The 21,592-nt window shown below is 39.1% G+C and overlaps 1 protein-coding gene across 3 annotated transcripts in view; it reads right to left on the reverse strand.

Moving 5' to 3' along the window:
- Positions 1-21,592, reverse strand: part of LOC143715814 (period circadian protein homolog 2-like) — a 29,745-nt gene that overhangs the window by 5,736 nt on the left and 2,417 nt on the right. The window contains exons 3-22 of one of the 3 annotated variants that reach the window (XM_077207595.1): positions 21,368-21,460; positions 21,026-21,180; positions 20,811-20,932; positions 19,314-19,515; positions 17,171-17,222; positions 14,600-14,742; positions 14,389-14,467; positions 13,745-13,851; positions 11,443-11,596; positions 11,213-11,321; positions 10,318-10,491; positions 9,901-9,997; positions 8,652-8,787; positions 8,393-8,517; positions 8,084-8,209; positions 6,644-6,883; positions 5,062-5,984; positions 4,793-4,955; positions 1,980-2,157; positions 1,347-1,497 (exon numbers count right to left, since the gene is read on the reverse strand). In XM_077207595.1, the coding sequence (XP_077063710.1) occupies positions 1,347-1,497; positions 1,980-2,157; positions 4,793-4,955; positions 5,062-5,984; positions 6,644-6,883; positions 8,084-8,209; positions 8,393-8,517; positions 8,652-8,787; positions 9,901-9,997; positions 10,318-10,491; positions 11,213-11,321; positions 11,443-11,596; positions 13,745-13,851; positions 14,389-14,467; positions 14,600-14,742; positions 17,171-17,222; positions 19,314-19,515; positions 20,811-20,932; positions 21,026-21,180; positions 21,368-21,460 (3,529 nt within the window). Of the gene's footprint in view, positions 1-1,346; positions 1,537-1,979; positions 2,158-4,792; positions 4,956-5,061; positions 5,985-6,643; positions 6,884-8,083; positions 8,285-8,392; positions 8,518-8,651; positions 8,788-9,900; positions 9,998-10,317; positions 10,492-11,212; positions 11,322-11,442; positions 11,597-13,744; positions 13,852-14,388; positions 14,468-14,599; positions 14,743-17,170; positions 17,223-19,313; positions 19,516-20,810; positions 20,933-21,025; positions 21,181-21,367; positions 21,461-21,592 lie in introns of those variants that run through there. The other 2 variants (XM_077207594.1, XM_077207596.1) reach the window with 2 other exon arrangements.

Genomic DNA, 21,592 nt, shown 5'->3' on the forward strand with positions numbered 1-21,592 from the left:
CTAGGGTGTTCTGGGTGGTTGCTAGGGTGTTGCTAGGGTGTTGCTAGGGTGTTTTGGGTGGTTGCTAGGGTGTTGCTAGGCGGTTGCTAGGGTGTTCTGGGTGGTTGCTAGGGTGTTGCTAGCCGGTTGCTAGGGTGTTCTGGGTGGTTGCTAGGGTGTTGCTAGGCGGTTGCTAGGGTGTTCTGAGTGGTTGCTAGGGTGTTTTAGGTGGTTGCTATGGTATTCTGGATGGTTGCTATGGTGTTACTAGGTGGTTGGTAGTGTTCACATTTGGTTTCTATAGAGTTTTTATAATGTTAATGGCATGATTTAGCACTTAGCTAATCAATATTAGCATGTAGCTATTCACAGCTAGCATGTTTAGCATGTTGAAAGTCCTGTGTGCTAGCATGAGTCAAAAGACCCAAACCCCATCTCTATACGATGTTCTGATGCAGAGATGTAGGTCTTGCAAAATGGTTGCTAGGGTACTCTGTTTGGTTGCTAGGGAGTGGCTTGGCAGCTGCCAATGATGAAACTCCAAAGGCTGCTTGTCAGTATGAATTATATAAACCAACCCCCATCTCTATACGATGTTCTGATATAGAGATGTAGGTCTTGCAAAATGGTTGCTAGAGTACTCTGTTTGGTTGCTAGGGAGTGGCTTGGCAGCTGCCAATGATGAAACTCCAAAGGCTGCTTGTCAGTATGAATGATATAAACCAACTCCCATGCCTCTGTGACATTCAGAATGGACGATATTCCTCTTTGGATTTTGGTTGCTAAGGTGCTCGACAATGGTTGCTAGGGCGTGGCTAGGAAGTGTTGAGGTGATTCATGATTGGCTGTTTGCTGCCCCGAGTCAAACGAGACCACCCTCATGTTTCTATGACAATTCAGTCCAGAGATATCCCTTCGATCTCTTTCAATGGAAGTCTATGGGAGTTGTTGCTAAGGTGCTCTAAATGGTTGCTAGGGCGTGGCTTGATAGCTTCACAATGATCCTGAGAGACTGATTGGTTGTCTGAGTAAAATGAGCCCGCCCCTTTGTCTCTACGACACTGTGATCCAGAGTTATGTTCAATATAAAAGCGGTTTCTATGGTGTAGGACGGCCCATTTCATGGGCCGTCCTACACCATAGTAAGTCAATGGGGAAACTTTGGGCAGCTCCTGCCCCCCAGGGGTGCAACTTTTACCCCATTGTGTGGTATGTTCTTACAGAGCCTGTCAGCCTCTTCAAATGTGGTAAATTACACGTTTCTGCAATAAGTATGCACAATAACAATAGTGATGCCTTGCCTTTGGCAAGCACCACTAATAATAATATATAAGATAGTGGACTGTGATTCTGCATGAACAAAATACCATGATGTTGATGGCATTGGGTATGCCCCCTCTCCTCATCCAGGGGTGCTGATCAATCAGTTCTCGACGCTGTACTGAGGAGAAACAGGGCTGGTTCTTCTGCATACGCCTCAAACGCTGCCTATCTTCCTCCAGAACCTTGTCCATGTCCCTGTCCCATAACACCAACAGAGCTTACGACAGAGCTTTTCTGATGAGTAAATACACTTTCAGGAATAGTTCACTGAAAATGAAAATCCTGTCATCATTTATTGATAAGCTCAGTTACGATGAGCTCAGTGAATTTTTTTTTTTGCTCTCCACCAAAACTTTAAAGTGTCCAAAAGTTAATAAAACATTGTAAATGTACATTGTATTAAACCACTTGATTCATATGGATTACTCTTACAGTGTCTTTATGAAACTAATGGAAGTTTCAATGGACTTTCATTGGAGAGACAGAGAAATCTCTTGGGTTTCATTAAAAACATCTTCATTTGTGTTTTAAAGATGAACGAAAGTCTTATGGATTTGAAATGACTTAAGGGCGGGGCGGGGGGTGGGGGGTGGGGCTTATAAATGACAGAATGTTCATTTTTGGGTCATCTACACCTTTCAACACCAATTTCCATAGCAGACAGAATTGATTCTTACCTTGACGACACTTGATAAGTCATCATGACACAGTCATCATAATCGGCCGTAAGTCTACATTCAGGCTCTTGAAGAACATACTTGGCGAAATTCTGCTCCTGTTCCTTCAGTATCTCTTTGCTCTTTTGATTGTTCTCTGAGGAGTCCACACTGCCAAAATACTTGCTTGTGTTGCTTCCTGCAACACACACACACAATAATAAAATAAATTATTCCATATTCCAGCCATTAGTTCTTTAAATACTGTAATTTTTTGAAAAACATGATTGGAGAACGTCGTAAATTAATGTCACAATGAGTAAATTAATGCATAGTAAACAACATTTTTACATTTACAGTGGGGAAAATAATTATTTGATCCCCTGCTGATTTTGTAAGTTTGCCCACTTACCAAGAAATGAAGGGTCAATCATTTTTATGGTAGTTTTTTTTTTACGGATAGAGACAGAATATCAACCAAAAAAATTCAGAAAAAACATTATATATAGGTTATAAATTGATTTGCATTAAAATAATTATTTGATCCCCAAGCAAAACATGATTTCACAAGTTCACACTTACATACAGTTAGAGGGAGTAAAGTTTAATGCGTATTTGGTGTGCTGTCCGGGGGGGTGGGGCTCCGAGCTTGGAGTTCGGCCCGAACCCAGAGTACTCCCCCCGTATGTAAATGGTTAGGACTAGAAGAAGGGGTGGTGGAGGGATGCTGCTAAACTGTCAGTGAATTGAGGTGAGACTGCTGAATATATATACACCTCTTATCGTTGATTGCTGAGTGCTCTCCACTCGTGTTATCTATCCGAGCGTGCTCTTCCCGAACTTTGTTAATAAAACATTATTTAGTACTTGGTGGAGAAACCTTTGTTGGCATGCACAGAGGTAAGATGTTTCTTGTAGTTGGTCACCAGGTTTGCACACATCTCAGGAGGGATTTTGGTCCACTCCTTTTTACAGATTCTCTGTAAATCCTTAAAGTTTCTTGACATTCGCTTTGCAACTCAAAGTTTTAGCTCCCTCCACAGATTTTCAGTAGGATTAAGGTCTGGAGACTGGCTAGGACACTCCAGGACCTTAATGTGCTTCTTCTTGAGCCACTCCTTTGTTGCCTGGTTGGTATGTTTTGGGTCATTGTCATGCAGCTAGTTATGTGTATAAAATGCATTGTCATCCCATCCACAACCCATCTAAAGTGTTCTGGCTGAGGAAAGGAAGTTCTCGTACAGGATTTTACGGTACATGGCCCCGTCCATCGGCCCCTCGATCCAGTAAAGTTGTCCTGTACCATTTGCAGAGAAACAGCCCCAGAGCATGATGTTTCCTCCTCTGTGCTTGACTGGGGTCAGAGTCAGCATTTCTCTTCCTCCAAACACGACAAGTTGAGTTGATGCCAAAGAGCTCGATTTTGGTCTCATCTGACCACAGCACTTTCTCCTAAGCCTTTTCTGAATCATTATATGTTCATTGGCAAACTTCAGATGGGCTTGAAAATGTGCCTTCTTGAGCAAGGAGGACCTTACGGCTCCGCAGTATTTCAATCCATTGCGGTGTAGTGTGTTACCAATGGTTTGCTTGGTGACTGTGGTCCCAACTGCCTTGAGATCATTAACAAGCTCCTCCCATGTAGTTCTGGGCTGATCCCTCACCTTTCTCCTGATCATCCTTACCCCATGAGGCCAGATCTCACATGGAGCTCCAGACCAAGGGCGATTGATGGTTATTTTGTATAATGTATACAATTTCCGAATAATGGCACCAACAGTTGTCTCCTTCTCACCAAGCTTCTTGCTGATAGTCTTGTCATTGATTTGATTTGGCATAGCCCTTGTGCAGGTCTACAATCTGGTCCCTGATGTTTGACAGCTCTTTGGTATTGACCATGGTGGTGGAGAGGTTGGAATGGAAGATACAGATTCTGTGGACTTTTATACACATAACTTGCTGACATGAGGGGTACTTTCATAAAGTGACAGGGCTAATCTGTGGTCCACATGGGCACATAACCAATCTGTGGGAGACAGAATTCTTGCTGATTGGAAGGAGATCAAATACTTATTTCACTCGACCAAATGCTAATCAATTTAGAACCTTTATGTGTTTTTTCTCGATTTATTAGTGATATTCTGTTTCAACCCGTTAAAATTAACCTACCATAAAAATTATAGATATTTATGATAGACTATAAAATATATTTTGTGTTGGGTCCATTACTTGTGTCGGCAGTGTGCAAATCTAGAACCCATCTTGGTGATTACTAGATTGTTTATCCTGTACGAATTGACAATAAGCAATACAGACATCCACAGCACATTGGTTATTTTAGATCAAGGTGTCACCTGTCAGTAGATGTCGCCCTCTGGTGGTCAATGAAGCCACACATTAGGTGGCTAGTTAGTTTAGAATTGCAACTGCAATCTAATCACATATAGAGACTGGTGACTGACAAATGGTGTTAACTAACCAACCACCAATTATTAAATGGTAAAGTGATATGCTAGATTATTATGCTAGATATTAATAAGGTCAACTAAACTGAAACTACCTGTTCTGAATAGCCAAGAACTTGCCAAACTATAGGTGGCTTTGACCGTTTCTAAGCAATTTACTTCATCACTGGTATAAGAAAATAGTTATACATACAAGTGCTTTAGAAATGAAAATGTCTTGAGAGGAAATAACAAAAGATTTTAATGGTACCGACTGACCACTTTATTTCAAATCAGCGGTCCGCAGATTGATTATTCCTTACGTAATGTATGATGACAGCCCACATGTGCTTAGTATTTTTTAAATATTCAGAAGTTAAATGTGAAGACCTGTTCCACTGTTGGAGGTGTTGCAGTCATTGTATATGGAGCCAGTAGATGCTGACATGGCAGAACTTGTGCCGGAATGAGAGTCTTTCTGCAACAACAGCTCCAACACGCTGCTGGATGAGGAGTGGTCACCACCGGGGCCAGCGTTACCTGAACAACACGCCTGGAAGAGAAGCCCGAGAAAATCAGGGAAAGGATGCAATTCATCAAGTTCATGATTAGCAAGGTATTTATGTTGTAAATAGTTCATTAGTTTGTAGCCCCTTTACCTGCTGTAAGTCATGCATTGCAGAAGAAGTGCTATTTATGGATGTGTTGATTTTGTCCTGTCCTGAACTGCCGTTACCCTGGGTGTGAGAGTCCTGCTTGTCCTCCAACTGAAGCAGGTCCAGCTGCAATGGAGAACTACAGCGAGACTCAAACAGTGGAGGGGAGTGAGGGTGTGCTAAAGGAGAAGGACACTCTGTACACGCAACAACGCAGGGTTTGGGCTCAGATGTCATTCCAAACTGGAAATGTGTCTGGGGTGTAAAGGCTGGCTTCTGGGAAGTAAAGGAGGTGTGGGACTGAAAGCACTGGTGATTATTGCAGCCTTGCCTGTTTTGAAGGTTGGTATAGGCTTGTTGTGGCTGAAATGCTTGTTTGCCGGTGTAGACTTGAGACTGCAAGGGTTGCTGGATGTTGTAGGCTTGCTGGGGCTGAAGGGGCTGCTGGCCATTGTAGGCTTGCTGGGTTTGAAAGAGAGAACTGTAGGCTTGCTGGGTGTCAGCATAGAATGGAGAGGGAGCTGCTGTGCCCATCTGTGGTAACATAAAACTAGGCAGAACAACTGTAACAACTGGTGTGACCAATGGGGCAGGATAAGCGGACACAGAAGGCGTGGCCTGAGTGCTCTGGGACTCTGCTACTCCTGTAGGGGCTTGGGGTGGGGCAACAGGGGAAACTACAGGGTAGAGAGGGTATCCTGGGACCGCCGTGGGGAATGGGACTGAAAGCCCAGACTGGGATGTTTCAGAAGGGGACCAAGATGTCTGGTTTAAACCCTGCAAGGGTGGGAGAGGTCTGTGCTGAGACGCAGCATTATCTGAGGAATCGGGATGTTTTTTGCGTGGTTTCTTTGACTTTTTGGTGCGCCAACTTTTCTTGGGGGTTGTAACAGGGGCACCCGGTCCTGCTTTGGATCCATGAGGACCTGAAGAGGCAGAGAAAGAGACCAAGAAAGAGTGGAAAATTAGTGTAATGTAGAGAAAAAAATGTTTAACCAAAAAAAAAAATATATATATATTTATAATGTTTTGGGTTTCACTTTATTTTGATGGTCCCTTTAACACATTCTGTTAACTATAAGTAACGTTGCACCCTCATGTCTACTAACTCTCATTAGATTGTTAGTAGAGTATTACTAGATTGGTAGGGTTAGAATAAGTTGACAAGTAGTTGCAAAGTTACTTATAAGTAAGTAGGAAATCTACTTACTTGAAAATGTCTGTTGAAGGATCATCACAATAAAGAGTCTGCAGATATTAAGATATTAAGTAGTCTACTAATACTCTAATGAGAGTTAGTTGACATGTAGTTGCAAAGTTACTTACAGAATTTCCAAAAGGGACCATCAAAATAAAGTGTTACCATTTTTTTTCTGTGATGCCATTAATCTTTAGTGTCTTTAGTGTCACATGACCTTAAGAAACCTTGCTTATTGATAATTATCAATGTTGAAAATAGCTGTGCTGCTTAATATTTTTGTGGACACGTAATCCATTATTTTCAGGATCAATTGGAGCTGTTTGCTGACAGAAGTTCCAGATGTGTTAATGTTAATAGTTAATAGTCCAGTTAATGTTTACATACCCTCGGCAGGCTGTCTTCGGTTTCTTTGTGTGTTTGCTGGGCAATCCTTCTGGTGGGCTTGACCATTCCGGAGTTCCCTGCAGCGACTGAGAAATGCTTGCTCTTCCTTCTGTGTGTGTGCCGCCAGTACGTGTTTTGTGAGTCCCAGCTTCTTATAGGCTTCCTGCTCCACTGTGGGTGGGGAAACCACACTAACAGGTGCAGAAGGTGCTGGGCTTTCTGCAGCATCTTCAATGATCTCTGCAAATTACAGTCAAATAACACCTGATGACACTGTCCAGACAATTTCAACACAAAATCATTTGATCTTCCTCTCAACACCTGCATTGTTGAGATATAAATAGAGGTTCCCCATATTGTCTTCACTTGCAGATTTCTAACATTTCGTTCATGACGATGCCTGCAGAGGGTCACTACACTAAGATTTTGCAATTTATTATTTCAATAAATACTTGCAAGCTGAGCTTGTGGAAGAATCCTGTTGCTGTATCAATAAGTCTACAATATCCTACTTAAAGGAAATGTTCACCCAAAAATTTCCTGATTATTTACTCAACTCGAGGTTGATGCAAGATGTATAACATCCAAGATGTATATAACTTTTTTTCTTCAGCCGAAAGGAAATTAAAGTTTTTGAGGAAACCGTTCCTGGATTTTTCTCTATTGAATGCAAATGAACGAAACTCACCGTAGTCCATTTTTGACGGTCCAAAATCCATATTTAGGTAGCTTTAAAGTAATCCAGACAACCCCAGCTGTCAAATACGGGTCGTCTCTAGTGAAACGATCAGTCATTTTCAGATTTTTTCTTTTTTACACTTTTATACTATTTAGCTACAAATGTTCGCCTCGGTTTAGCTCTGTGATGCACGTCCACGTTTACGTTCACGACCTCTCGCATGATGTATGCATGTTGAGAACGTAATGTGTGAAGTAGGCGGCAAGAATCACCCCATTGTTTACAAGGACAATGTGTAAAGACTACATGTCAAGCTCCTTCAAACTGTAAAACACATTTTGAAGCCTCCTCCGTCTAAGTTCTTTGTCCATGTATTAGCATTCAAAGAGGTAGTGTTGGGCGAAAAACTCCATCTCTTCTTTTTCTCCAACTTTAAAATCGTCTGACATAGTTGATTTGGACTGTTTTACCCCTTTATTTGTCAGCTGGGGTCATGTGGATTACTTGGGAGCTGCCTTAATATGGATTTTGGACCATCAAAAATGGACTAAAATGAGCCTTGTTCACTTGTATTAGATGGGGAAAAATCTTAAAATGTTTTCCTCAAAAACCTAAATTTTTCTTTGACTGAGGAAAGAAAGTCATATACATTTTGGGGGTGAGTAAAAGGAAATTTTCATTTTTAGGTGAACTATTCCCTTAAATTTAATAAAAAATGATGTAGGATTAATGATTCATTAATGTGTGTGATGCGTTCGTACCTGACTCTGGCTGTGTTTTCTTGTCCCCCACATGTACGATTGTGCTGCTGTAGGAACACTGAGACACCACACTGTCTGCTTTGCTGGGCAGGTCCAAAGGAGATAAATGCCCTTCCACAACACGACCTGGGGCAGGACATGAGCGAGGCTTTTCATTGGTCTTTATAGACATAGATGATGCCACCTCTATACATAGAGAATCTAAAACCAAGTAAATTTTTTTTTTAATAGGATTCGAAAGAAGTATCCTTGTTTGATATATCATATCAAAACAGTTTAAAAAACAAAGACAAAAATTTAAGACTATACCATCAGTTTGCTGAAGAGTGGCATCAGATGCTTTCTTGTCCTCGTCCGAGTTTGAGGAGGTGGTGTTCGAGGAGAACTGGTACTTTCGTTTTACTGTGTTTGGGATGTTACAGGTCTCCAAATATCTGTAAGATACACAATTCACTATTGCCTCCATATTCAAAAAAATGCCTTCTCTTCTAGACGATATAAATCAATGAGCGTGTACTCTTTAAGCTTCATAAATCAAACGTCCACACACACACACACACACACAGACCTGATAACACTGTCCAGACAGCTGATTTGCTGGTACGAGTACATTGTGTGGTCCTCGAGTTCCTCCATTGTGGCAGGTCCATCTCTGACCGGCAGTGCAGAGTCTTTCTGCTTTACAACAGGAGGCCTAAGCCCTGCTAAAGAGACACAGTACATATTCAAACACACAATCACATGAACATGTTCCTCTAAGGCAGGGGACCTCAAATTCAGAGTCCAAGAGGGCAACATTTACTCCACATAAAATAGAAAGGGTCATAAATTACATCGTAAGTTCACAAATGTAGTTTACTACCTAGCTAAGTCTTGCTAGTCCTTTAATGGTGGTCCTATTTAAAGTGTCACTGAACATGAAAGAAAAATTCTATATATATAAAAAATATATATACTCTAATTGAAAAAGAAAAACATTCTTGAGCAAATAAACTTCCAATTCATAGAGAGAGGTCTGCATTTTTTTTTTACAACTCATTTCAGATAGGACTGTTACTCACTGGTAGCTGCTCTAAGAGTCTGTCAGTAAGACGAGAATGTTGCTTTGACTTTATTATTCACTTGCAGAGAAAGCACTTTCACAAACATAAGTGGATCCAAAACAAGTCAGGATTTTTTAAGCACACTGGTTAATGTAAATCCCATTTGAAGTAAATAATTCAGTTCATAAGGGTTCAAAAAGGTTAGCAACCCCTGCTGTACTGTACAGACAGACAGACAGACAGACACACACACACACACACACACACACACACACACACACACACACACACACACACACACACACACACACACACACACACACACACACACACACACACACACACACACACACACACACACGCACACATGTTAGGTTTAGATATCTTTATCTTTATTACTCTCCGTTGACATAATGATTTTATATTGAACAAACTGTATATTCTATCCCCCTTCACTAACCCTAGCTCTAAACCTACCCAATAGTCACAGAAAACTTTCTGCATTTTCAAATAAGTATAATTTAGTATGATTATTAATCGAATTCCCAGGACATTTGGCCCCACAAACCTGCATGCACGCACGCACGCACGCACACACACACACACACACACACACACACACACACACAAACACACACACACACATACACACACACACACACACACACACACACACACACACACACACACACACACACACACACACACACACACACACACACACACACACACACACACACACACACACACACACACACACACACACATACTCACTGTCAAAGGTCTTTTTCTGTTCTGATTTGGAAGAGGAGCCTTGCTGCTCCTGAGCCTTCAACATATGAACCCCTTTACAAATCTCCTGAAATGACCTCTGAAAAACAGTTTTAGATGATGTGGTGAGGAGTGAACACTTGTACTGAACAAATAATACATTAAAAGTTAGTGCAAAAGAAAACAGTATTCAGGGAATAAAAAATAATCACTATTATATTTAAATAATTTTGTCTTTTTTAAGAGGGTTTTAGCACTCCATTTCAAGTTCCTAATAATACCCCTTAATTATGATAAATCACTGTAACAAATTAAAAAAATGACCATAAAACAGTTTCTTCTTACAGAAATATCAGCTGTTTTGGAAATTCTTCATTATTGAGTGGGAGTTCTGGATGAGTATGTTGTGAAAAAGATTACCGGTTTGCTTTTGCTCCGCTCTTCCTTTCTGCTCTTTTCATTGCTCCCATTCCCAGCGTTTGCTGCATTTCCATTTCCATTGCTGTCACTAGAGGACGCTATGCTCAGCAGGTGCTCATGGGAACCGTTGCTGCCATGACTGCCATAACCACTGGACCCCATGCTGTGGACCGGCTATGAGACAGATGTACACAGTGCATTTCATTTTAGACTTTAAAATGAAATTTAGCAACTAATTCTGGCTACAGTCAAAGTGCATGTGCATTGTGCACCAGTCCACCAATAGAAAGAGACAAAAATCTGATCTACATGCAAGATCTGTCTCGGTTCTCAAAAAAGATTATCGAGGCAAGACAAGACTGAAATTTGCTATTCATCACCGACATTAGAAACCAGAACAGGACAGATAAGTCAAAGAGGATTTGCTTGGCCACGCTTGTCATGTTTGGAAGTGTGAAGCATGTGGTGGAAGTGTTGGTTCAGGTGCGTTTTCTTCTTCTGCAAACTCGTTCAACTATGAGTTCCACATTATACCAAATTATACCAAAAATTTAAACCTGACTTGCTGTAGCCCATCAAATGTGAACTGCCAAAAATTACAGAAATCAAATTGCCAATGAAGAGAAAAGTATCGAAGAGAGGGCTTAGTTAGTCCAAAATAACATTAGTGTCTTTTTTCCATCATACAATAATATTACAACCTCCATACAAACGCATCCTCGCATCCTCCACATGGCATCCTCGCTATGCAAGTGCATGAAAGAGAGAGAGTGCATGTAATGTGTTTATGTGTGTGTGTGTGTGTGTGTGTGTGTGTGTGTGTGTGTGTGTGTGTGTGTGTGTGTGTGTGTGTGTGTGTGTGTGTGTGTGTGTGCGTGTGTGTGTGAAAGTTTACCTGAAGAAGCAGTCTGTGAATCTGTTCAGTGATTTCCTGTATATCTGAATCAATGGTTTTGTCCTCTGTTAAAGTAGGAGCTGAAAACACATCCTCATTCATTGGACCCCTGCACACAAAGTATATATCAAAAAGGAAATTACACAAAATAAAAATTGATGTTATATCTACTTTTATCTAGAGTGAATAAAATACCTTTCTTGTATACATAAGCACTGGTGAAAACTCACATGCGAACTTTGTGTCGTCCGATAACAAAGGACACCTTGCGGCTCCACGGGTTCACAAAGCTACACCAGCTCGTATCTAGAGTAACATATTCTCCATTTCTCACACAGAATCGGATAGAAGAGTGATCAAATGGCTGCCCAACATACTGCAAAACTGCAGGAGAGAGAGAGACAATTAGGACAATACTGTGTATATGAGCCATTCAATTTCATTTGTTAATGTCAATATAGTGACACCTGCTGGCTAAAGAATGTTATGCATATGAATATTTGTTTAAATATCACCTCCTAGTAAATGACGTAATTGGAGTTGTGGAACTGTGGAAGAAGCCAGCAGATGTAAGGTTTTCAATCGTTGTTCACAATAAGTTTTTTTTTTTTGAATAACTGTAATTGTACTGATTGTTTTTTTTTTTTACTGATTTTTTTTTTCTGTGTGAATAAACAAAACCATCTCATCATTGGAGCACTATTGAATTCACTGTAACTGCATATAAAATGAAGTGAAATGGAAATCACACTTTAGGCCACGTCCACACGAAGCCAGAGCTTTCCCTATCCGATCTTTTTTTTCCTCGTTCTAAAAAAAATTCCGTAAACACGCCGCCGTCTCAAGAAATATCTGCGTACACACGAAACCGCTGAAACCGATGTAGTATACATGCCAGACCAGTATGAGGCGCTGTATTTCTGACACAGATACACTAAAAACAGAGAAGAAGACTTGCGCATAAATCTTGCGCGCTGTATACAATAATATTAGGAACAGTAGCTTCTTTTTCTTTCTTTCTTTTTAACCAAGAACTTTATTGAACAATTGGAAAAACCATGAATGGCTTGGTACAAAATAGGAATGAGTCACGATATTCGATTAGTTAGCAGACACATAAACCTTGCCACAAAGAACCGGCAAATAGCCTAATCATTATGAAAGTGTCAAATATAGCAAGGAGACATTTTAATTATTTATTAATAAACTAGTGTTTTCTGTGACGATGGTGACTCGCCACCTGGGCAGTAGGTGAAGCTGCTTATAGAGATAAATGCACACTTCATACGGATTATAAGAGAGTTGTCTGTTTCTTTTCGTTTTTAATTGTTTTGTTTAAAAGTAGACATTTCAAGCTTAGATATATTTCTGAGTTTCTGGTCATTTATGAGACAAGCTCCAGTGTAGGATGCAAGTTATATCGCGTCGGCGCCTCCGTGTCCTGATGGCTATTGTCTGCTATATTTGCTTCTTATTTATTAAATCCAGGCAATTGGTTGATGAAACATTGATTAAAATTAAGATACAATTTATACAAAACGAAATTCACTTTAAAGAAAGGCTTCATATAAAACAAAACTTAATGAAGTGGTCAAAATGATGTCTCGATAGGCTACTCAGGCTGTTCACTTTTCATATAATCAACATATATGAAATGGAAAAAATAACATAATATTTAAACATAAATATGAAGCTAACTTTTCTTTAATGGCTACAACATGTAGGCCTACAGTACAGAGCACTGTAATGTCGGAGCGAACGCCGTATTACCGGTGAGTATGAGGGGGCAGAGGTGCGTTTTCTGAATAATAATCAAATAATTCCCAGCGATCGTCGAATATTATTTCTGCTTGAAATGCCCATCCCTACAAAATACGAAATGTCTTAATCAGACAAAATACAAGCATCATAGCAAAGAAATATAAACAAATAAAGAAGTAAAATAAAGAATAAAAATAAAAATACATTAAAGTAGGCCTAAATAATAAATAAAGAAATAAAATAGGCTCAGTAGCTTCTGAAGCATGAACTCAAGCAAGTAGTCGCAGTGGTTGTTGCTGTTACTGATTTAGCGCGTCTGACTAGTTGACACGTGGGGTGATGACATCATCGTTTCACAAAATATACGGATTGGCCGTACACACGAAGACGCAAGGGTGTCGTTTTCAGATTTATCCACCCTGGGACCCGGTTTCAGTCTCCCAAAACGCCGGATCCGTCTGGACGAAATGCCGATCCGATAAAAAATGTGTCCGTATACAGCTAAACGTGTGGACAGGGCCTTAGTCACTGCATGATTATGAATATGATTGGCTGGGGCAGTTATAGTTAGGTAGTGCATAATGATACTCAACATAACTTTACCTCTCAAAGCAAATAAAATGAATTTGTAGAGCAAAGCATGACAAACATTGTATGAATGTACTGTAGCTCAAAGGAGAATTCGCCAGTCTGGGTGTCAGGTGGAAGACCAGGAGGAGAACATTTCAACAAAATAAACATCTTAATTGTGTTTTGTCTTTGTATTCTTACTTTTCCGGTGCACTGCCAGCATTCTAGGTCTGTCACTGGGATGCAGGTGTAACAGAAGAGGTGTCCCAATCAGGTCCTGGGGCAGATATCCTAACAGAGGCCCCGCCCTGCAATGCAAGCAGGTATTAGGCATGATTTGTGCTTTTCTTCTACCCTGATTTACAATCCTTATCCTTAACATTTATGGCAGGAAACCAACATAGCAAGGAGTTTTTTTTTTAAAACATACACATAAGTGCTTTATCCACATTAAATAACATAAGCTACATCAGTCTTAGCTGAAATTTGGTATTTGGAGAAAACAGTTATCTGAAATAGTACCCAAATACATATCCTGTTCTGTGTCTCAACCTCCTTTTCCCCAACAGTGGTTTTGCTGGAACTGAGGCAATTGCCTCCTATTAAATCTCTTTAGTTTTGAGATTTAAAAATGCACCATTACGCCATTTGGGAAAGTAGCCAACCACAAGAATCGGACACATGAAGTGTGTCCAAAACTAGAGGAAAATTTTGAAAATATAATGACAAATTGCTGCCTTATTGATGCAATTTAATCTATTTTATGTTACGCATAATACAGGTGATAAAAAGAAGAGACAACAAACGAACCACAGCCTAGTATCATAGTTAATATAGACTCAAACCTTTCATCGACATCCTGAAACACACAGTTTGGTGTGTGTGTTGTGGTGAAGATTCTCTTATCAGGGGGAATTCTTGGTGCTGCATATTAGAAAAACACATCAAAAGACAACTTATATTATTATCATTATATTTGATTCATGCTCATCTTCGTTATTCGGCCAAACAGAGCTTGAAACGTAACCACACGACGGCAACATCGAGTGCGATTACCTTCGTATCCAGAGTGAACTCTCTCAGCCAGTATGAGGCAGCAGAAATGTTCCTCGGAGACGTCAGAGTCTTGGACCTTCATCAAATATGGGGTCATCCTGAAGGGATAGTACTGCAGATCTCCTTCCTTCTTTTTATCGCCACTACACACAAAAACAGGTGCATTCAGTCCATGCAACAATTACGTGCTTTCAACTTGTAAAAAGCAATCACGTCCTCATAGAGCTTGTAATAACAGCTTGTAAGATGGGAATCTTGTACCACCTGACCGCTGCAGATTCATTGTGGTATTGATAGAGGTTCCATAGAAACACATAATAGCCGATCAGAGGACGTAAACAGCTCAGGATATAACGTCATATGTTGTCTCCTCGAAACTACGGTTATTATGACATGAATGCAGCAAAACACAAACACATTTTAAAGATAATTTTAAACCAAGCTGTGCGTCACTAGACTTTTGACAAACAGCATAATAACACTGCTCTACTTCACATCTTAATACACAGGGCCAGGTTTTACTAACAACTTGCACAAACACAAACCCTCTTTTTGCTTTAAAAAAAAAACACTTTTAGGATTTACTATAAGAAACACAGTGAAAAATTTGCGCTGAAAAGGCGTGGAAAGTTGTTTTTGCAGCTGACCTGCATTTTTAGAAGCTTTCCTTACAGATGCAAATTTTGATGATGAATTTTGATGAATTTTGGTGATTCTCAAATGGAAAGCTCTATCATAGTGAGGCAAGTGTCCTTCCTAGTCCAGTCCGTCTAAGGCTTGTATGCTAGACCTCAGCATTAAATGCTAGAATGAAATGGTCTAGTGCGCATGGCTTACATCACACATGTTCCCACTCCCACGGCAATTAAAACTTAATTTTGGACAAATACTTTGTATTAAAAAAATGTATATTAACTGGCTTTCTATTAAAGCAGTACATTGAATGACAATCGTCCGTGGCCTTACATTATTGGCAGAAATATAGGGGCATATATTACTGTATATTGGGGCCGTCATGCCCTAATGGTTAGAGATTCAGACTGAATTTGCGGGTTTGATTCTCATACCAGCAGGAAATGACTGAGGTGTCCTTGAGCAAGGCAGCTGCTCTATTGTTTCATTTTTTCCATTGTCAGTAGATCACCGGCAGAGATGAAACTCCCATCTACGCTTCTTTGGGATTTTGGTCTCACGCTAATTTGCTGTTTAGTAAATCTGGCACTTAGATAGAAAAAGACCATTTGATTGACAGGCAAAGTGCAGGTTTAGATGCTCAGGGATATCTATTTTTCTTGCTACTAAGTGCCCGTTAAATATTTTTTAAAGAATTGAAGTGCCACATTTGACAAACATCATGATGTTCAGTGATATCTTATTTTAACCCCCTCACTCCCCCTTTTGAGAATGGACATTACAATGCACTATTCCAACTTAAATGGTTGTAATTCAAGAATGCTTTGAAATAATATAGACCTATAAAAAGGTCTTGTTTTAAAGAAAACACTAAGATTATTGCGGAAGTGAAAGCACTTCAAAAAATTAAAGTATGAAAAAGTTATGGAAGTTTAAATTTACAATAAATCAAATATACTGTACTGAATATTTTTTCTTTTATATAAAATATATAATTTAAAAAATCATTTTTTTACTATAAAATTAACCTTGAGACTCAGAACTTTCTGACAATATGTGTTTTATCAAGATTAGAAAAGGTTTTGGTCATAAATTATGAAACATGATGACGCCCAAAAGGGGAGGACCCCGATCAAAGAATTTAGAATACCGTTTCTATGGTAACACAACATCTAATTTCAAAACGGTTTCACAGGATGAATTCTGAGTTCGTAAGCTTTAAAATGATACCTAATTTATGATAGCTACTAAAATATGTGATGTAATAAAAAAGGTGATAAAAAAGATAATATTATTTTTTAGAGGATAATGTATATATTATACTTTTTATGGGATAATATTATTTTATAATTTTTATTGACAAATACTAGATTATATGATTAAATTAACTTTTAGCATGAAAACCAAAGTTTCAATTATTAAAAGTGTGAGCGTCGACTTTTTGTGACAAAGGTCAGAACTCCTGTAATGATGTCGATTTTTTGAGGTGCACCCTTGTCATAAATTCATCTATTACTGTTCCTAATTTGTAACAAAAAACAGTGCTAAAAATATCTATTTAGGAGTCTTAGACCTTTCCAACGATATATAGTTTGTCATGATTAGATTAGGATTTAATTATAGTGAAGTAAACTTAGGCGTCCCGGTAGCGGGACGGTGACAATGTAGCAGTACCTTGAAAATAGAACTTTGTTTCCTGGTGCACTAATAAAAACCTGAGTAACCAAACTCATAAGTAGCCAATAATATCGAAATATTATTGTTCAACTCTTACCAGCCACAGTGTAGTGTGCAATATGCATCAGATAGCCAGAGAACGTCAGAATATATTTCAAACCTATCACACTATATATATGTAATAAATCTATTAAATAATGACAGTGTTAAACATTACTTTTGCACTAATATTTATAAACACTTATCATAAATTTCTCTGACCTGATGCGACAGAAAAAGGATTTCTCCTGCATGAACTCGGTGGATGACAACTCTGGAAAACAGCGAAAGAGATGAATGTGAACAGAATGAATGTGAAAGAAATGGAGAGATAAAGAGAGTAAATAAACGAGGAAACCCCCCTCTACCTGTTTCCTCACAGACACAATCATATACTAAAGCCAGATTTTGTAAGTGTTTAAAACAGTTTTGTTATTTGAGTAAGTGTTTTAATCAGGCAGTCTTCTATTTTTAAAAACTTATTTGACCTCAAACCAAATGTTGTAAAGGTGTGTTGTAAAGGAAAAAAGTTCTTCCAAACCAGAGCTGGTTGGTTTGGCTCAAGACTGAGCCGCAGATTTAGGGGAAAAAATTAATGGGGAAATTATCCAGAACCAGGATCCCTGAAAAAGTGGATGCCCACGGTTGTCTACTGGGCAGGCAAAGAGGAACCTTGATCTTGTGTATAGAGAGAACTATTTGAAGAACAAAACAAGATATTTTAACATAATTGACCTCAAATAAGTGATGCAGCAATCTAATAATAAGAATTTTAGATTTTAAATTCAAGACTTTCACTGGAATTACAGGTCATTTAATTTTTCTGCTATATTATCCCATATATCCTGTATATACTGCCCGTACAAAAAAAAGGTGCTGTTTTGATTTAAATAGGATTTATAACCCACATTACAAATCAGGCTTGTTGGCAAAATTTAGACTTTCAGCTGTTTGCAAGGAACAAATCAAACAAAAGTAATAGAAATTGCTCAACACAACAAATGTTTCAAGTGGTTTCCCCAAATCCAACTGAAAATGCAACTTTTAATGTCTTCTGCAGTCTCAAAATTATTTAACCCCTTCATGGCAAACATCTTTAGTACTTAGTAGAACCGCCTTTTGCTGTTATGAGCTGCTGCAAACGTGATGTATAACCAGTTGTAGTTGATGTAGTTAATTTATAGCATCAAGTAAACATGAATGAACAAGAAGGAATGTTATTTTAACCGCGGAAAGACATCAGTACACTTAGTTTTTCATGTTAAAATCCTCCAACGTTAATCTACTAACTCTCCTGACTTCCTTGTCGGACAAAAATGGCGGATGGCGGATTATGATTGGTCAGATCGCCTGTCAATCAAACTCCTTGCGAAGGGTCAATTTGAGGTGTGCTTGGGATCATTGTCCTGTTGGAAGGTACAATGCCTAAGCCTAAACTTCAGCTTCCTCACGTTGAGCAAGACATTTTCTCCTAGGATTTCCTGATACTTCAAAGAATCCATCTTGCCTTCCAAACGGTGCAGGTTCCCAGTGCCAGAGGATGTAAATCAGCCCCAGAGCATCACCGAGCCCCACCATGCTTAACTGTAGACAGAGTGATCTTTCAGCATTTGCTTCATTCTTCTTCCTCCAGATATTACGCTGATCCAGAGGGCTGAAAAGTTCCAATTTTATTTCATCGCCCCACAGAACAGAATCCCAAATCTTCTATGGGTTATTTATATGATTTTGAGCAAATTGAGCCACATTTTCTTGTGCTTTTGGGTCAGTAGTGGTGTATGTCTTGGAGTTCTGGCACGCGTTTAGTACGAGCCTTACTGTGCAGCTGAAACCTCAGTGCCTGTGGACACCAAGTCTTGCTGCAGGTCTTTTGCAGTCACTCAAGGGTGCATCTGCAGAAATCTAGTTGCAGCCGTTGATAGCTTCCTTTTTCTGCCCCGTGCAGGTAGTGTAACCACTGTTCCTTTAACTTTGAACTTGCAAACTCCGCTTCCAACGATGTCTCTAGGAACATGTAGTGCATTCACTATCGTTTGGTATCCTATTCCTTGCTTGTGAAGGGCGATAATATCTTCTCTTAACTTTTTGGACCATTCTTTTGACTTAGCCATATTTCTAACATGCGTTATTTCATGTGTTCTAGCTCAAGCACACCTGTAGCAACTAATGAAGCCCTTGATTAGTTGCTTCAGGTGTGTTTTGCAATTATGTATTACAATATAAAAATATATGAAAAATGTTAATGTTAGGTACAATTAATTGCTATTAATTACAGAAAAAAAGTGTGATTAATTATTTTTTTAACCAATTGACAGCACAACAGTAGTTTAAATCAGTTCAGTGCACTACGCTTTGGTAGACTGACCTGTTCCGGTGCACATGCTCCAAGATGGAAGTCTGTATGGGGTTGTAAAACTGTAGAACACACTGACGTCACGAGGAGCCAGAAACTCCACAAACTTTCTGTCGTTGAACTCATCCTTTGTGCAGTTCAAGATTCCTGCAGCCTGTTCCGAAATGTACACAATCTTCCCCGTGATCAGGGACACCGCAACTGCAAAAATATCCTTCACACACAAAAACTGTTTCAGACATTTTGTTTATGTTCTTCTGTCACATAATGAGTCAAGTCAAGTCACATTTATATAGCGTTTTTTACAATACAGCTTATTTCAAAGCAGCTTTACAGAGATAACAGGAAAATAATGCAACAAAGTTTGTTTACGGAAGAAAATAGCATCACAGTCCAGCTTAATATGTTCAGTGATGTTTTATTTTTGTTGTAAAAAAGTTATTAATTCAGTTCATGTACAGAGATGCTCTGGAGGAAACTGTGATGTCATCGTCCAGCTCAGTTCAGTTCTCATATAATGGTGTCAATGCAGGCAGATCAATAATATTTTTGAAAATTAAATTAAATGTTCAATTTAATGTCCCCAAATAAGCAAGCCAAAAGCCAATGACAACAAAGGTGAGGAACTGAACTGTGTCTAGATGTCCAGCTATTAAGTTCAACTAAACCAGCAATAAGCAAAAAACTCTGTTTTATGGGGGACTTAAAAACATGAAACTTAAGCCAAATTTTTTACAAATATTATTGTATAGAAATGATACAATACTTCCCAACAAGTCTTATTGTAGAGTAATAACTCTGTTGTACTATAAGCCACGTTTCCATTACCCTTCAAATTGCGCAAGTTGAAATTTAAAATGTAAAATACGCCCAATTGAAACACGTCAATTTGCAAAAAACTCCCAAATAATCACAAAAAGGTTTTTCCGCTTGCATGAGGTGGTTTTTCAGGCAATTCGAAAAGAGGAATATTTCGCAAAACTGCAATGGAAACAGTTTATAGGTCACCTGGCGTATGAAAAAGTCGATCCTTCTTTAAAGATGAAGCGGTATGTTTGGACAGAAGATGAGTTCTTTATTAAACTCATAAAAGACGGGAAATTACGGGGAAAACTGAATTATAAACAACATAGAAATATAATATAATTTAAATAATTTTTAAAGAAAAAGAATGGCTGGGATATACATAAACCTACTAACACCCATTGCCATCATTTTTTAAATTACTTATCGCGAGAGGAAAAAATTACGTTTTAGTCGCATAACAACAGTTAATGGAAACGCCGTCATTTCACAATAGTTTTTTATCGATATTTAGATGCGTTAATCTGTAATGGAAACGGCTTTAGATTAATCTGGGATCTGCATATGCAGTCCATCACATGTAGTCTATGTAAAGATATTTAGTGTGTTTTAACTGATTTTGACATTGGCACAATTCGCTTAACTCTTTCTGAGCACATAAGTAAGAACCGTTTAAAGGTGTGTGTGTTTGTGTGTGCAACTCACAGCATTTTTGAGTGTATATTCTGAGGTAATACTGTTGATTTCTTCAATGGTGTATGAGGGTACGTCCAGACCGGAGGGCTGACTGTCATTGATCATAAGCATCTGATAGTACTCTTCATTGGCTGCAAAAACAAAGAAAAACCCGCCAAGCTTACACATATGCATTCACAAACACATATAAACTGCAGAAATGAATTTGTTTGTGGTTCTCTGACCTTTGACTTGTTTGATGCAGCGGAGGGCGTATCTGAGAGTGTGAAGTGTGCTCGCCCGGCCCTTGCTGCGCTTGTCAGGAGGGAGGTGATATTTCAGCTCTTTTAGGTACTTAAAAAGCTCCTTCTGAGTCTTAGTCTTTGCTGATTCTTCACTACTGCAGAGACAACACATGCAAAATGACACAGTTTTTAATCCCTCTATACATACTGTGATCCTTAAAGGGGTCACGCCATGTTTTACAATGTAAAACAGGATTTAAGACTCCCTCACCAGTCAAAAAGAGGAGCTGATAGACTTAAGTGGTTGTATGGTTAGGTATTTAATGTCAGCGGTGGTGTTACCTGCAGCCGCTGGTGGATGGGTTGTCTTGCTCTGAACTGACCAGGCTGAAAGCAATGTTGCTACTGGGAGGGGAAAGACTTTGAGAGTTTGATCTATAGAAGAAAAATAAAAGGTGAAGAGAACAACAAATTTAAGTGAGACACAAAACGACTTGGGAATTTCTGACAAGAGGTCAGGGCATTATTATCAAGACATGGGGCCGGTTTCACAAAGCTATTTTAGAC

The sequence above is a fragment of the Siphateles boraxobius genome, unplaced genomic scaffold (assembly GCF_051911475.1).
Source record: "Siphateles boraxobius isolate OS27281-9 unplaced genomic scaffold, OSU_SipBor_1 6, whole genome shotgun sequence".
NCBI lineage: Eukaryota > Metazoa > Chordata > Actinopteri > Cypriniformes > Leuciscidae > Siphateles > Siphateles boraxobius.